Source organism: Falco naumanni, chromosome 7 (genome assembly GCF_017639655.2).
Source record: "Falco naumanni isolate bFalNau1 chromosome 7, bFalNau1.pat, whole genome shotgun sequence".
Lineage (NCBI taxonomy): Eukaryota > Metazoa > Chordata > Aves > Falconiformes > Falconidae > Falco > Falco naumanni.
Genome location: NC_054060.1, coordinates 2,433,749 through 2,450,350, shown reverse-complemented (window position 1 = coordinate 2,450,350; position 16,602 = coordinate 2,433,749). Strand labels below are relative to the sequence as shown.

The following is a 16,602-nucleotide window of genomic DNA, read 5'->3' as shown; positions in this document are numbered from 1 at the left end:
GGAGGGAGGGGAGGGGAGGGGAGGGAGGGGAGGGGAGGGGAGGGGAGGGGGCCGCGGGCGCTTCCTGCCGCCGCCCCCGCCGGGGCCGAGCGGAGCGGGGCGGGGAGCCCGGCCCGGCCCAGCCCAGCGGAGCGGCGCTTCCCTGGGGCGAGCGAAACTTCCCGGGGGGCTGCGGGATCGGGGGGGTTATTCCGATTTTTTTTTATTTTTTTGATATTTTTTTTTTCGGCACTTTCGGCGGGGACCGCGGGGCGGAGCCGCCCGTGCCGAGCCTGCGGCGGCCGGGAGGGGCCGGTGCCCGCAGCGCCGCCGGCCCCCGGGGATGGGCTCCGGTGGGGCGCCCGCCGCCTAGCGCGGCTCGGCTCGGCTCGGCGCGGCTCGGCTCGGCTCGCACGGCTCGGCTCGGCAGGGCCCGCCGCGGGCAGCGGGGCCGCGCTGCACAGCACAGCATGGCCGCGGAGCTCAGCGCCGAGGAGGAGCAGGTATGTCCGCGCCGGGCCGGGCCGGGCCGGGCTGGGCAGGACCCCCGGCTCTGCCCCCCCCTCCCCCGTTTTTTTTTGGCTGTCCCGGGTTGCAGGGCTGTTTTCTCCCAGCGGGGCGGTTCTCCCCAAGGAAAGCCCCATTGGCAACGCCCCCTCCCCCCGATTCGGGCAGCCCCCCCACCTATGCAGCCCACTCACCAGGCAGCCCCCCACCTATCCCCCACCTATGCAAACCCCCCACCCGGGCAGCCCCCCCAACCCAGACAACTCCCCACCTATGCAGCCCCCTCACCGGGCAGCCCCCCCACCTATGCAGCCCCCAAGCCGGGCAACTCCCCACCCAGGCAGGCCCCCCACGTATGCAGCCCCCCCAAACTGGGCAACTCCCCGCCCTGGCAGCCCTCTTACCGGGCAGACCCCACCCCATGCAGCCCCCCAACCCGGGCAACTCCCATCCTGGCACCCCCCCCCACACACACCCACAGCCCCCCCCCCAAGCTGCCCACCCAGCACCCCAGAGGCCTTTGCAATGCCAGGGTAAGCAGGGGTACCGCAGCACGGGGTTGGGGTCATGCACCCCCAGAGTGGGGGTGGTAGTGCGTGTCCCCCCCCGGGCACCAGTGGGCTCTCCTCGCCGGCCTCCCCCCGTGGGCAGCCGTGGGGATGCGTGTGCACGCGCTTCCCACGCCCCAGGCCTCCCGTGACGTCCCGGCTTCCTCCGCCGGCCTTGCGTCAGCGCGGGAGGATGTCGCCGGGCTCGGGGAACGGGGCCGATAAGCCAGCCAGGGTGCGTCAGATGACGAGAACCATCTCTGGCTGTTCCCCCCCAGCCCCCCACTTCACCCTCACCCCCAGGGATGCCCACCCGGCTCCGCATCTGCACCCGAGCCGGCCGCCGGGCTCCCCTGGGTGATGCTCGGGCTGTCGTGTTGGCCCCCTCGCTGGCCTGGGGGGGCTTATGATGTGAAGGCAAAAGGGACCGGCTGGTCAGTGTTCTGTTTATTTGGTTGCTTTTCTTTTTTTAAAAAACATCCTTCATTCCGACAGGGAGGTTTAGGAGGGTTGGTGGGGGACCCCAGGTTCCCCCAGACCCCGTGGCCGCACAAGCCCGGAGCTGGCAGAGTCAGTCCTGCAGCCCACACTGGTGCTCCCAGGCTTTCTCCTCCACCACACCTCCCGCTATCAGCGTGGTACCGCTATCTCCAGGGCAATAAAATCACGAGGAGAAGGGGGTGTTCATGCCCTGTGTCCCCACCGGTGCCTGTGATTTGTGTTTCCCCTGCGTCACGGAGCGGGTGAAGCTTCCAGCAAACAGGGTTTTAGAAGACCTGGGGAAAAAAAAAAAAAAAAGGCAGGGAGCTTGGTTTGCAGCAGGGCCGTGGCTGGGCTTCCGCAGCCAGGATCCCAGGAGAGGGATCCAAGGCGTTTGGTTTGTGCAGGAATATCAGACGGAGAAGATGAAGAGGTATTTTCAGGAATGGCTCCAGGTTTGGATCACCAGGCTGGGGTGGGGAAGGCTGCCCTCGGCGCTGCCCTCCATGGCTTGGAAGCCAAAATAGTGGCAGATTCTCTCTTGGTGGGTCAGTGCTGGCTGGGGCTGGGACATCCCCTTCCTGCCACCTCTTCATCCTCCTCGGGACCATCATCAGGATTTCCCCTGCTCGCTCCGCTCTCTCCGTTACCAGCAGCAAGCTGGGGGGGATTTCACCCCTCTCCTCTCCCTGCCAACCTCGGGACACCTCCGACTCCCCAAGATCTCCGCAGTTCCCTCCCCAGCCTATCCCAGAGGAGCCAAACTGGTCTTCCTCAGGGGTTTTCAGCTGCGATTTTTCACAGGACTTGTGTCCCCCTGTCCCCGGGCTGAAGAAGGAGGGTGGGTTTGCTGCCTGCCAGCCCGGGGGAGGAGGCCTTGAAGAGCCCCCGTGTTCCTGCGGCGGTGGCTTTGTCACCGCCCTGCCCTGGCACAGTGAAGCGGGGACTTCGATGACACCAGTGCTCCAAAGAGCAGCATTGTTCAAAACACCCGGCCACGGACCATTTCGCTCCCAGCGCTGCGTCACTCGCAGAACCGGGGCTGCTTGCTGCAGCTCTGGGTCACGGGCTGCGCACCCCGCGCGTGAAGCGATCCCTGCGGCGCCCGCCTCGGCACCCGCACGAACCCAAACGGGATCGGGGCCAGGAGCAATGGTGAGACCCGGTGGAGGGAGGGGGCAGAGCTGCGGCTGGCAGTGATGCTCGGCTCAGTAACTCCTGCGTCGCCTGCTGTTGAATGTTGGCGCTGGTAAGTTTGGGATTTCGTTTAGCTGCAGGAGAAAGTTGGAGTTCATGGCGTGGCAAAGTTGGTGCTTGTTCTTTTGGGTCTTTCCCCCCTTGCCAAAAGCCCGACATCCCTCGTGATGGGTGCTGGCAGTGGGATTGCGTGAAGCGCGATGGGTTAGGTGTTGAGGAAGGAGACCCGAACCACATGTTGCGTCCTCTCCCAGCTGCCACCGCGCCCCTCGGGGCGTCCTTCCCATCGTCTCAGGCCGTCTTTCTTGTCCCAGGTTGCGGTGCCGGCTCTGGTCTCCATCTGAGGGCGGTGGGAGCGTGCCTGGTGCTCACCCCCATCCCTGTGCCATCCTGCGTGTGCTGGGGAAGGAGCATCTCTGCTGTTTCTCTGGGTTTGCATCTCCAGCCCAGCCCTGGCTTTTGGGCAGCAGGGGGGTCCCAGGGGGACTCACTCCCTGGCCCACCCGGGTGCGGCCGGTGGGGCTCCCCACCTGAGCTCATGGATAGGCTCTATTTGATATTTGTACGTGTGGGAGTGTGTGTTGCGTTAAGGCTGAAGATGGTTTCTGTGTTCCCCTGTTTATTTTCCCCATCCCTCTTGAGTTCGAGGAGAAACCATGAGCACTTTGGGCCACAAAGAGTTGCTTTTGTTTTGGCAAAGTGGAGGCTGTTGGAGACGAAGCCATGGGGATAAAGGCGTCCCGTAAGTACAGCTCCCAGGAGAAGCTCCCTCCGGCTGCTGGCTGGGAGGTGGGAATGCAAGGCAGGGGGGTGTACAACCCCATGTCTCCTTTGCTCCCCACCTTGCCCCCTCCCCTCCGGTCCCTTGCCCCCAGCAATTGCAGAGATGGGGGGACCGATCCGGCTGTCAAGCTGCAGCCAGCTGACAGTGGCACACCGCTGTGCCAGGAGGGCTTGTGATGCTTAAAGGGGACTTTTGCTAGAGCTTGGAGCTGGGCTGTTGAAATCCGCTTTCAGATTCCTCCTGGAGCTGCCGGCAGCAGACCCAGCCCGATTCTGTGAGTTCCCTCCCAGCTGGTGCTCACCCGGCCGCTCTGCAGGATTCTGATACTGAGTTAGGGAGCTTCTGGCTGTGATGCGCTGGGGTCTGGGCTGGCCCTTAGCAGCTTCCAGCAGCTGGCTGAACCGATACTTCTTCCAAAAACACCTGCAGATCAGTGCCAGGTGGGCTGCAGAGACCCCTCAAACGAACCGGGCTCCTTCGGCTCATCCCATGAGAGGGGCTTGCTGTGCCGCCGAGCTTTGCGCCGCCGATAAACCCCGGCCTTTCGCTTCCTCCTGTCGGAAGTCATTAATGCCGACGAGCTTCTCTGGCTGAATAGTTCCCAGTAACTCTGTGCCACTGCCTGACATCCAACACCGCCGCCTGCCTGCGCTCCCTGCGCCAGGAGCCAGCCTTCAGCGCTCGCGGTCCTCCTTGCACCGTCATCACCATCCTCCGCTCTTGCAGGGATGGGAACTGCTCCGTTTTGGGCTGTACGTGGGTGGGAGCAGGGCACTTCAGAGACTCCCTCTGGCCTGCCCGCATCCCTTGAGCAGTACGTGGTGGCAGGCTGGGCCGTGCTGCCCAGGCTCCCTCGGGGCTCCCATGTGGGACACGGGATCGATAACAGAGCAGAAGGCAAAGCTGCTTCCATAGCACGGGCGTTCAGAAGCCCCAAGCCCACCTTGCAAACACAGCTTGTAGAAATAATACCTTTTGGGGTTGTTTTGCTCGCCTTCAGGGCTTCAAGCCTGCCGGGAGGTTGCAGGTTGGGATTTGTGACTCTGCTCTGGCAGTGCTAGGGTTGGAAAAGTTTTTCTTTTTTGGTTTCTCATGGTTTTGGGCACGTGTGGTGTCGGTGCTTTGGGACGGGAGCGTGCTTGTGCGGGGTGACCCCAGCGTGGTACAGGGCTGTGGGGAGCAGCGGGAGCATCCTGGGACCCTCCTGAGCTGAACCTTTCTCATCTGGTCATCTGCAACTCTGTGAAACTGGGCTGTGTCCCGCGGCATGTCAAAGCGTCGGCCCTCGATGCTGCTCTTATTTCACCGGGATGGGTTGGCAGCTCCACGGTGGAGCTGCAGCCCCGGGAGGCCACTGCTGCTGAGGTGTTCCCGCTGCGCTAGGGCTGCTGTGTCTGAATGGGAGTCTAATGCCTGTAAAAATCCTCCTTTCGCTTCCCCTCTCCTTTCCATGAGTCTCCCCCAGCCCCAAGGATGTTTTTCCAGTGCCAGCACTCCTACCACTTGCTCCCTTCCCCACGCTGGCGTTGCCTTTGTCTCCATCCCCACTGCCCTTACCCTCTTTCCCAGTAGCTGCCGTAGAGCTCCCCGCTTCACCCCGAGGAACTGTTGGGTTTGCCGAGACGTGCCCAGCCCCTGCCCACGTACCGAGGACCGTGTAGCTCCCACCATGACCAGGGATGCTCCTTGGGCATTCCTTCTCCTCCTGCCCCATCTCACTGCATGCCCCCTGTCTCTCCCACAGGCGACCAAGCAGTTCCTGGAGGAGATCAACAAGTGGACGGGCCAGTACAATGTGTCCCCGCTCTCCTGGAATGTGGCTGTCAAGTTCCTCATGGCCCGCAAGTTCGATGTCCTGCGGGCCATCGAGCTCTTTCACTCCTACCGGGTAAGCGAGCAGGGCTGGGTCCCCCCCCCAGCCGAGGGCGTTCTGCTCTGTGAGCGATCTCTGGTCCCAGGGACGACCCTCTCCCTGCTTTACTTCTTTTTCCCACTCCCTTATGAGTTTTATTCAGCTGGAAAATCCTTTTTCAGCCAAGACAAGTCACCATGGAGATCTCACCGACCCCAGTCCCCTCCCCTCTGCTGAGAGCAATGTGCATGCTCGCAGGGTGCCCTCCCGGCTGGTGTGTGATGCCCGCAGAGCGTCTCCCACTGTATAAAGGAGATATATGCATATATACATTTCCCATGCTGCTTTTGCAAAGCTGCTCCTCCCCATGCTGGGGGTTGTGGTGCTGGAGCCAGCTGCAATCCTCTGCTTGGAAATGGGGCCATGGAGCAGAGGTTTCCCTGCTGGGGATTCGCTTGGAGGGCTGGCTGCCCCATGGGGACGTGGCGATGGCTGGGGAGGGCTGTGGTGTCCGTGCTGGCCATCACGCTGCTCCCTGCCCACAGGAGACGCGGCTGAAGGAGGGCATTGTGAAGCTGAAGCCACATGAGGAGCCGCTGCGCTCGGAGCTGCTCAGTGGCAAGTTCACCATTCTGGTAAGTGGGGGTATCCCCCCCCAGTTACCCCAACCGGGCAGCTTGTCCTGGCTCTGCTCTGTGCGGGCATCCTTGGGTGCTGTGGGAGCTTGACCCTGTTTCCTCACCAGAGCGTGCGGGACCCGTCGGGAGCCTCCATCGCGCTCTTCACAGCCAAGCTGCACCACCCCAGCAAGAGCGTGCAGCATGTGGTGCTCCAGGCGCTCTTCTACCTGCTGGACCGAGCGGTGGAGAGGTGAGCCTGCCGCCGCCGAGGTACCGCGTCCTACAGCAGCGGGTCCCCGAGAGCCCCTTTCCCCACCCAGGGCCAAGGGCAGGTGCTGCTGCTTGCTGAGGTTTTGATGAAATCCCTCCAAAAGCCTTCACGGGGCAAAGATGGGCCGTCTCTGCCATGAGTGTGAATTCCCAAAGGTGAAATTGTGGCTGAGTCTGTCTGCGTGCCTCTGCGTGCCCTGTCTCTAGTTAGGGGAGGGAAGGGGTCGCAGCTCCCTGTGGCCTGAAGTTCCCCACCTTCCCCTGGCTGGTCATCCCCGTGGGGGCGTTCAGCAGGGGAACAAAATCCCCTGAGTCCTGACCCAGGCTCTTAGCAGCCTTTCCCTGCCTACGTCCAGGTTTCAGTTCAGCAAAGCCCCCGATTCCTGCAGGCTTTGGCCGGGGAGGAGGTGGCCCTGCCACCGGCAAGATGTAACGTGAGCCCTGCCAAAAATATGAAGTCAGGACACTCCGTTTATCCTGCTGGGCTCTTTCTGGTTTTGAACTTAGCCGTCACGGACGATGCAGCTGTGACAGGCTTAAGATAAGAGCCAGGCGTAAATAAAGGTTTTAGGAAGAGGTGATGGAGCAGCTGGGAAGGGCAGAAGCAAGCTTTGGTTCATGGTTCAAGCTTTGGGTGCGTGAGTCCTCCTGGCAGCACAGAAGGGGATTTTTTGGAGTCAGCGAGCTGAAGATGAGTTTAGCGTGGGGTAGATCTCCTCCTGCAGGGGCTGCACAGTTGGATGTTGCAGGGTTGACTTTGCTCTTTCCCTTCTCTCAGCTTCGAAACCCAGAGGAACGGGCTGGTGTTCATCTATGACATGGCAGGCTCACAGTACACCAACTTCGAGCTGGACCTCAGCAAGAAGATCCTCAACCTGCTGAAGGTAAGGGCTGGGAGTGTCCCGCTGTCTGGGGACAGCGCAGGGGCCACTCACTCGCCGAGTACGTAACGTCCTGTGGCTTTGACGGAAATTTTCATGCCAGACCATGCTGACCACGTCTTGGCCGAGGAGCACCAGCTGCAGCCCTGCAGGACCTTGGCATTGGGAGCCCGCCGGGCTGGACCCAGCCGGGGCTGCGGGTCCCGCGGGTGGGAGGGGATCAGCTGTCCCCATGCCGGATTCCTCTTGCAGCTGCTGGCAGCGCTTTTGGGAAAACAGATGCAAATTATTTTTTAATCATGCTGGCATTTTGTGCCGCCTCCCTTCTCCGGAAAAAAAATAAATAGCAGTAAATATTGGCCAGGGTGTGTTCTCCGCACAGATCCCAGCTCTCAGGCTTCACCTCTCCCCTGTAGAGCCAAACCCTCTGCCTACATAATTCCAGGGAAATAATTTGTTTCCATATCGGAGCATAAAACTAAGTGTGGCTGTGGGCTAACAGCTGTGTGCGAGGGGAGCTTCGGATGTGGCATTGCCACCTCAGGGTCCCCTTTGCTAGTCGTCACCTCTGCTGGGATGTGTGTCCCCCCCTGGGAGAGCGCGGAGAGGGGCCGGTTCCTCCCCGACACCATGGATCTGACCCCCTCCTGCCTGCAGGGTGCCTTCCCGGCTCGGCTCAAGAAGGTTTTCATCGTGGGAGCACCCATGTGGTTTCGCGTGCCCTACTCCATCATCAGCCTGCTGCTGAAGGAGAAGCTGCGGGAGCGGGTGAGTGGGCTCACCCCAGCACAGGACCCCAGCAGGGAGGACTGAGGCTGTTTTCCCTTTGGGATGGGATGGTGTAAGGAGCTTGTGCCCTTCAGCCCCGTCTGCTGGAAGGTGCTGAGCCCAAATCTGTGGGAAACGGAGGCTTTCTCAGCCAACTGCATAGCTGTCAACCTGTTTCAGTGTTTTCAGCAAATATACTGAACCCCTTCTGAAATCACCTTCCCTTTCTTCCTCTGCGGTGATGCTGCCAGCAGCAGCAAGTGGAGGCCATGGTAAATGATTAAAGGGAAAGGAAACCTCTGCTGAGCACGCAGGGGAAAATGGAAGCTCAAGTACCTGTGCTCAGGCCCTATCTGGCAAAGCCAAGAATACCTAAACCAGTATTCTCGGCATCAGCGGTGCCACTGGCAGAGCCCGTTTCCAGCCCGGTGTCTCCCTGAGCTGGAGTTTGCCCCTCTGCTGTTGGTAGGAGCTTGGAGCTGCTTGCAAATTTGGAGCTGGGTGCCAGTGTGGACTCCCACATGGGTACGTGGGGGGGCCAGCACCTGCCCCACTGCTGGTGTTCCCCTGGGTGCCCTCCCGGGGCAGGGGAAGAAGGGGGAAGACGTTGATGCTGTTGCGGGAAATCTCTGGGCTCCATTGGGACCGTGCGAGACCTCGTCATCCCTGTCCGCAGTGAGCCCTCTCCATCCTTCTTGGAGTCACCCCTGCCTTCTTCCTCCTGCAGGTGCAGATGGTGAAGATGTCAGAGCTGAAGGAGCACCTGCCCCGGGAGTGCCTCCCCGAGTACCTTGGGGGTTCCCTCAAACTGGACCCTCTGAGCTGGAACTGCCGGTTCCTGCCCCAGCAGAATGGGCACCCTGACCCCCTGGACGAGCTCATCCTGGTGCCGCTGGCGGCCCCCAAAGATAACGGCTCTGTCCACGTCCCCGGGCCCAAGTCCGTCACCCTCCAGGAGCTGCTGGATCACGTCAACCACAAGCAGAAACGGGGCATCTACGAAGAGTATGAAGATATACGGCGCCGGAGCCCTGCTGGCACCTTTGTCTGCTCTTTGTGAGTTGGGGGGAGGGAGCCAGGTGCGGGCCACCATGGGGGCACCCTCTCCTGCTTCAAAAAAGCTGGGTCCCCCCCATCACTGCACTTCTGGAGCTCGGTGATAGCCCATCTGGCTCTTTGGGGTGCAGTGCTTTGGGTTAGCAATGGAGATCCGCCAGCCCAGCGATGCTGGGAGTCCCCTTCATGGCTCCTGCAGCCCCCGGGGGTAGGAGGGCGCCGCGCTGGGGACGTGGGGACCAGGACCTGGCCGGGACTCCGCTTCCCGAGGCTTTGGCCAGGTGATGGCAGCAGAGCCCAAGCTATGGGCGCCGGAGGCTTGTGCAGAGAGAGGGATGCTGCCTTTTCCTTCCCTGCTTGGAAAACATCCCCATGTCCCTCTCTCCCGCCTCCCAGGGCACCCTACAACCAGGAGAAGAACCGGTACGGGGACGTGCCCTGCCTGGACCAAACCCGCGTCAAGCTGGCAAAGCCATACAGCCGCCCGGAGGTGAGCCAGCCCGGGGTGGCAACGCGGGGGTCCCACGTGAAGAAGCCGAGCTCAGCCGCCCCGGCCGTGGGGCTCCGTGGGGCTCATGCTGTGTGCGCTTTTCTCCCCGCAGCTGACAGACTACATCAACGCGAGCTTCATGGACGGCTACAAGCAGAGGAACGCTTACATCGGGACTCAAGGTACGGCCTGAGCCCACCAAGGGCTTATTTTGCTTCTGGTGCACGTGTGGGCTTCACCCCCTGCCCAGCATCAGCCACCAGCCATGGTGGGGGACATTCTGGGAGCAGGGCATTGCAAGCCCCCCTCCTCGCTTGGGTGTATTTACTCCTCCCTGGGTGTATTTATTTACTTCTCTCTGGGTGTATTTACTCCCGTCCTGGTTCCCAGCCAGGCGGGAGCAGTTTCTCCTGGGAGGGAGCAAGTGGGTCCGTCCTCCTTCAGCCAACTCCCACAGAACAGGTCCTGGGCTGAGCAACCCCCGCTGGCAGCAGCGCTGGCAGCCCCCTCCTCCTGCCCCTAACCCAGCTCCTGGGTTTGCCCCGGCTGCCCGGGGATGGAGCAGAGGGGGGAATCGGTGCCGAGCCGTAGGGATTCGGCGCTGGGGGGGGCAGTCAGTGGCAGCTCCAGGCAGGGCTGGTGGATCTATACTGGGGTCAGTTCTAGCAGGAAGGGGCTGTGGTTCCCCCGGGGGGGCAAGGGCGGCTGCTGGGCCAAGGGGCTGGCCCAAATCCATCAGGTCTTGGGCTGATACGTGGGCTGTCCCTGCAGGGCCTCTGGAAAACACCTACGGTGACTTCTGGCGCATGGTGTGGGAGCAAAACGTCCTGGTGATCGTGATGACGACCCGGTGAGTGCTTATGGGGGGGGCACAGCCCTGTTTTTCTTTGCAAAATGAGCATTTTTGGTGTTGGATGAGCGGTGCTGTGCTCTCTGCAGTGACCTCGCAGCTGTGGTGCCAGCCCAAGCCCCGCAGGGTGGGGACATCACATCAGGGATGGACTGTTTGGGCCTTTTGGGATCCCAGGGGGTCAAGTCCGGTTGGCATGGGACGCGTTCCCAGCAGGGCAAGGAGGAGGACATCACCAACCTGTCCTTCTGCTCCCAGGCTGGAGGAGGGAGGCAGGAGAAAGTGCGGCCAGTACTGGCCCCTGGAGAAGGATTTCCAGGTGTGCTTCGGGGCCCTGACCATCACCAACCTGGGTGTGGAGAACCTCAACCATTACAAGAAAACCATCCTGGAGATCCACAGCTCAGAGGTGTGTGGCCAGGGGATGGCACAGGGGCACTGGGGGTCCTCTCTGCCTGGGGGCAGAGGAGGGGAGAGGGTCTAACCCCCCCTGCTTTCCCCCAGACGAGGGAGCGGCGGCTGGTGTCCCACTTCCAGTACCTGAGCTGGCCGGATTATGGTGTCCCCTCCTCTGCGGCCACTCTCATTGACTTTTTGGGGGCCGTGAAGCAGCAGCAGAGGGTGGCAGTCAGCGCCCTGGGACCTCGCTTCAAGGGTCACCCCGGGGGACCCCCAGTTGTGGTGCACTGCAGTGCTGGCATCGGCAGGACAGGTAACGGGGTAGCCCTGCTGCTGGGGGTGTTGGAGGGGGCGAGGGGCAAGTCCAGCCTCCCCGAGGCATTTCCATCCCAGGGACCCACTCTGATTGCAAGCTGGCAGACCCGTCACACGTGTCCCCAGGACTTTCTGGAGCCATCAGACCTGGGGGACATCCCTGCCCTGCTTCTCCCGATGCCCATGGTCTCGTGCGGGAGGTTGGGGGGGGGTGCTGAGGACCACCACTGCCCCGTTCCAGTTCTTGCAAGGGATAGTGATGGCTCTTCGGTGGTTGACGTCGTTGTCCCCAGGTACCTTCTGCGCGCTGGACATCTGCCTGTCCCAGCTGCAGGACATGGGCACGCTGAACATCTACCAGACGGTGCTGCGCATGCGGACCCAGCGTGCCTTCAGCATCCAGACCCCCGAGCAGTATTACTTCTGTTACACCGCCGTCCTCGAGCATGCCCAGCGCGAGGGCCTGCTGCTCGCCAACCACAGCCGGGCCGGCCAGGAGAAGAGCTCGCCGGGACACTGAGACCCTCCGCCTCCCTGCAGACCTCCCCCCCCGCCCCTTTCCCATCCTCCTGGGGCTGCCGGAGCCGCTTCTGTGCCCACCAGGGCTCGGCAGAGCTGTCGGGGTGGCAGTGCCGGAGCGCGGCGGTGCCGCAGCGTGGTGGCCGCCCGTCCCCGGCTGTTAGCACTGCTATCGAACTGTGCCTTACTCAAACCAAACGGTGGCTGCCGCTCGCCAGGGGGTGGAGGATGGTGTGGGAAGAGGCTCTCGCTCCTCTCCACAGTGTGTCTCTTGGTTGTTTGGGGAGGTGGTTTTTCTTCTCTTCGAGTTTTTGGGGGGGGGTTTGTTGTTTTTTTTTTTATTTTTTTTGTTGGTACCATCTAAAGTGTATTTAGAGAGGGGCTTTGCAAAGCTCTAGGAAATGTATTTCCAGTCCTGCCCTGGGGCTTAGGAATAGGCACCTACATCAGTCTTACCTGCCACTAAGTCTGTGTGTCTGTATGTATGTGTGTATATAATATACCCACGCTGTGCCCAACCCCGGCCATTATATAGATACATATATACAAGCACCCGTTTTAGCAGCTCCTGTGGGTCCCTGCTGTCCTGCCATCTCACCGCTGTGATCCCTGGAGTGGTGAGTTTGGTCCTGGCTCTGTCTTGTCTTTATTATTATTTTTTCCCACCCCCCTTTTTTCCCTTTCCTGCTCCTCATGGGCAGCGTTGGGACCCAGTACCTGCTCCCCAGTCCATCCCATGGGATGCTCAGCAGCATCCTTCCCCTGTTTCACCTTCCTCACCATCGTCTCCCAGCAGCTTTGCTCCCAGGAGGAGAATCTGGAGGAATTTGGCCACGGCAGGCAGGTTGGCTGGGGGGAGTGAGGAGCTCATGGGCATCCTTTGCCCCTCGGGGCGCACCCCTGGGAGTCACTAGGTACAAGGCGGTGGGGCTGGCCGGGGACCGACCGGCTCTCCAGGTTGCCCGGCTTTCCCAAGCCGGCAGTGGGAACCCGCGGGCCCAGCCCCGTGGTGAGTCACGGGCTGGAAGAGCGCTGAGCAAAAAGAGCCGAAACCCTCAAGAGGTGGCAGTGGCACCTGCCAGGACGGCTGCCACCACCCCAGCCACTGCCCCTCCATGCTGCCCAGGGAGCTGGGGCTGGCAGCGCTGGGGCTCGGTGACTTTATACTGTAATAAGCTCTTTGAATGTGTATATTCTTATTTTTTTATAATCTGGGGGGGGGTGGGTGTTTCGTTTTGGTTTTTTTTATATTTAACATTAACTTGATCCAAGCCAGAGCCAGAAGTATTTGTAAATGTTCCTATTTTGCTCTCGTTCAGAGAAACATTTTTGTTGTTACTTTTTGGGTTTTGTTTTGTTTTATTTGTATCGACATATAAATATACTACCAGTGACCAGTCCTTGTGGCTATCGTGGTGGAGTTGATCAGGGGCAGGAGAGGAGAGGGAGGGAACTTAGGGTTTTGCACACCCCGCAGTCCCCAAAAGCAAGCCGGCCCCATCCCTGGGGACACACGGACCTGCTGCAGCTCCCCAGAACTTTGGGGGGGCACAGGGTGGCATGGGGGAGCACGGGGTAGAAGTCCCATGGGGCTGGAGAGCTTGGGGCAGCAGCTGTGAGAGCCGGCCAGCCCCCTCCTGTCCCGGGTGAGGCCCTGTGAGAGATAACCAGGCTGCTTTCCTGGGTGGGCAGGAGGGAGGGCAGCGAGAAGGGCTGTGCTGTATGCAGCCCTGTTTGCTGGGGGGCAACAACAAGCGGCCCCCATCTGAGCTCCTGCCTTTTTTCCCAGGGCCTGGCCGAGCCTCAGAGCATCAATCTGTCCTGCTTCAAGCAACGGGCTCTGCGGAGCCTCCTCTTTGCATACTCCATTTCTCCAGCTGTCACCTTCCTCCTATTTTTATTAATAATTATTTAGAAAGCCCTGGGGCTGTGTTGGCCACCCTGCTGAGCACTCCAGGAAACCAAACCTCCACCTGCAGGGAGCCTCCCGGTGCCAGGTCATGCCCTGGATGGGGAGCGCCGGCCGCAGGGTCTGCCTGCTGCTGCCTGCACCTCACGAGGCACAGTGATTTCGGGATGTTGGGGAAAGGCTTTTCGCTGCTGGATTGCGGGGTGAGGGTGTCACTTCTGTGCTGCTGGACCCACTTGGAGCAGGTGTGTAGGGCACAGAAACCCGCAGGCATGGCTGAGGGGAACGTGGCCGGGCTGCCTGCGGGCTCCCTGGCTGACAGCCAGCCCCTGCGCCTTCGGTGCAAGCAATGCCAGGCTGGGAGCAGCAGCCGCAGCTGGAGGCTTCAAGGTGAGGGAAGAAAAGAGGTGGCTGGTGCAAATCAAGCCCCAGAGCCAGTGGGAAAGCACGCACCCCAGAGTGGCCAGCCCTGCGAGGCTCCTGGACGAGGAGTCACCAACAGGTGGGAAGAGCAGCACCTGTGTTTGCTCAGCTGGAATCCGCAAAAGCCAAGGAGGCCAGCATCTTTCTGGGACTGGCAAAGGGGGAAGCTTTCCTCTGCACTTGAGGTGTGGACAGGCTTGGCTGTGCCAAGCTGGTGCCAAATGTGTGGGCTGGATGGCTGGAAAAGGTCCAGAGGCAGCAGGGCATCTGTCTTTAAGGGCTGCGTGCCCCAGTGCCTGTGGCTGTGTGAGAGGTGTTTGGGCATCCCTGGAGCTGTGCGCATCCCACCTGCGGTGCAGTTTTGTTTCAGCTGGAGTGTCCTGTTCTTCTAGGTGCCATTTTCTGCCCCGTGTGCTCCTCAAGCAGCATCAGCCTGCGCAGCCTCACCCGGCGAGTGGCTCCTCTGGCCCAGGCTGGCCTTGAGTTTCCCTCCTGGCACCCACTGCAGGGTGGCTCCAGCATGCAGGGCAGCCCCTCATCCTCGGAAGGATCCCAGGGCCCTTCCTCTTCACTGCCAAACATGTTCTTCACCCCAGCTGGGCTTTCTTGTCGGCACATGGGCAGAAAGGGGGTGTCTGTGGCTTGTTTTCAAACCTGTGCTGTTGGCAGTGGCTCTCCCTGGCTCCAGCAGGCCTTTCAGTGAGGTGTCAGGTCCAGAACAAAGCGCTGCAGCTGGTGCCAAGTGTTCCCCGTGGCCCCGCGGGTGGGCCCAGCCTGTCTTCCTTCCATAGACTCCAAAATCCCAACCAAGCCTGGGCTGTGGACGTGGGGAAAAAATTCCACATGATGTGGGCACAGAGAACTGAAACATTTCTGAGGAGATCCATGTCCTGGATGTCTGTCAGTTTTGCAGTAGGAATAGCAGCATGGCACTGGAGAGTGTTTAGCCAAAGGGCGCTTCAGGTTCATGTTAATATATATTGCGGTTTTTAAGCTTGATTTTTCTTTTTTGACTTCTTTTAAAAGGTTTCCCCTTTCAACACTTCTCGTGATAAGATCAGCTGTCAGTGGTTTTGGACTTCAAATTCGAGGTTTGGTGTTTTTTAACCATTCTGGTGGCCTCCAACAGAAAAATGTCAGCAGAAGATAGGGCAGAGGATTTCTTCAGCTGCCTCCATCCTTTGGGCTCAGCCTGGGGGCAGCGCAGTGGGAGGGTTAATCCAGAGAAAACCGTCCTTAGGCAAAGATGAGAGGGAGGGAGATCACCAACACCCCTTCTGAATGGGAACCACTCAGCTACACCACTGTCACACCACTGTCGTAGACCTGAGCAGCTCCCTTCCGGGAGAGATGAAGATCCCATCTGTGCCGGAGGCGGAGGAAAGGGCTGTAAGTGTTTTCCATGGGAAAACAACCCAAACACCCCCCACACCCCCCGACTATTTCCAGGGCTGCATTTGTCGAAGACAGCGTTTTCAGTCCTCTTGCACGTGAGATTTTTGTTCCATCCACTCCTTCACCCTGTGCCAGCAGGTCCCACTCGGCAGCAGAAACAGATTTCTGTGGAAATGGCTACTTCATGCAGAGAACTAAGCGAAGTGTTACTGGAAAGTAAAACTTTGCATTGTTTGGAGAGTGGTGGGAGAAACTGGCTGCTGCATGCAGGCAGCAGATTTGCCTTGCCCTGCCCACAGCATCTCCCCTTCACTGGAGGGCCCTGGGGGTGGGGACCAGTCACACGGGCAAAATGCACAGGAGGGACATCCTAAATCAAAACAAGCCCAGGAACAAAATCCAAAGTTCTGTTTGAGGATGGAAATGGGATTTAAAGCCGTTGCAGGGAAAACCCCAAAGTGGCGATGCCAGCCCTGTGCCCACCTGTCTCATTTGGCGTTCTGGGTTTCTTGGCTGCATGCACGCTGCCTCGCTAATTACCATTACTTTAGTGCTCATAATTTGCCCAGCACATGTTGAATCCCTGGAGTATGGAAGCAGCCTGGCTCTGGAGTGTTTCATTTCTCAGCCCTCCTGCTTCCTTGCCATCAGCTTCCTAGGTTTGGGCTTGATCCCCAGCGACACGGCAGCCTGTGCAGGTTCAAATGCCCCGTGCCAGGGGCTTTTCAGCAGCTAAACAGAGCTGCAGCTCCTGGCTGAAGCAGCAAGTAAGTCTCCTCACTCAGCCGTGCCCACACGTCCTGGCCTCCTGGCAGCACCTGTAGGCCACCTGCTCCCTGCCCTGGCTGGGGGTTGGAGCTGAGGAGAAAAGCAGGTGGAAAAGGAAGAAAACAGAAGAGGTTTAGACCTTGTTTGAGTGAAGATGCTCGAAATACATATTTTAATAGAAGCGTGGAGCACGTGCGTTTGCATGTCCCCTCCCAAGCGCTAAACCCGAGGCCAGGCCTGGCTCCTCCAGCCTTGATTTCGGGCAGGCAGGGGCCGGTGCCTGCAGCAGAGGGGAAGCCAGAAACTCCCTCCACAACTTTGTAAACCCCGGGACGACGGTGTGTGTGGGAATAATTAAAACCCGCACCCGCTTCCTCATCCCCAGCTCGTGCTTTAGCAACGGCGGAGGGGCCAGGGTAGCGCACGCCCACCCCCGCGGGGGAGGGCTTGCTGCAGGGCCGGGGGTCAGCGCCCTCCGCGGCGAGGCCTCTCCCCGAGCCCCCCCTCCGTTCCCCCGGTGGGCGGTACGGCCGTGACGATCGGCATCGCGGGGCCAATCCGCCCCGGGGGGAGTTCCCCTCCATTCAGGGCT

At 60.4% G+C, this 16,602-nt stretch overlaps 1 protein-coding gene across 5 annotated transcripts; it reads left to right on the top strand.

Annotated features, from left to right (window-relative positions):
* Window positions 1-61: 61 nt before the first annotated feature.
* On the top strand, window positions 62-12,915 carry PTPN9 (protein tyrosine phosphatase non-receptor type 9). Of its 5 annotated transcripts, none has more exons than XM_040601719.1 (13): window positions 62-482; window positions 5,240-5,383; window positions 5,893-5,982; window positions 6,093-6,217; window positions 7,016-7,121; window positions 7,776-7,886; window positions 8,614-8,942; window positions 9,339-9,432; window positions 9,545-9,614; window positions 10,204-10,282; window positions 10,541-10,691; window positions 10,787-10,994; window positions 11,290-12,915. In XM_040601719.1, exons 1-13 carry the CDS (start codon window positions 450-452, stop codon window positions 11,514-11,516), a joined length of 1,767 nt encoding a protein of 588 aa, XP_040457653.1. In that variant the 5' UTR covers window positions 62-449; the 3' UTR covers window positions 11,517-12,915. The 5 variants fall into 5 exon arrangements, with proteins under 5 accessions (XP_040457653.1, XP_040457650.1, XP_040457652.1 ...); XM_040601716.1 differs by having other exon boundaries at window positions 1,530-5,383; XM_040601718.1 differs by lacking the exon at window positions 62-482 and adding an exon at window positions 980-3,453 and having other exon boundaries at window positions 3,729-5,383.
* The last annotated feature ends 3,687 nt before the right edge of the window (window positions 12,916-16,602 follow it).

Bases quoted from the DNA above. Each gene is read 5' to 3' on its own strand.
- PTPN9 (XM_040601716.1), top strand. From the start codon at position 4,763: ATGTCAAAGCGTCGGCCCTCGATGCTGCTCTTATTTCACCGGGATGGG. The intron at 7,887-8,613 runs GTGAGTGGGCTC...TTCCTCCTGCAG, and splicing joins AGGAGAAGCTGCGGGAGCGG to GTGCAGATGGTGAAGATGTC. The intron at 8,943-9,338 runs GTGAGTTGGGGG...CCCGCCTCCCAG, and splicing joins GGCACCTTTGTCTGCTCTTT to GGCACCCTACAACCAGGAGA.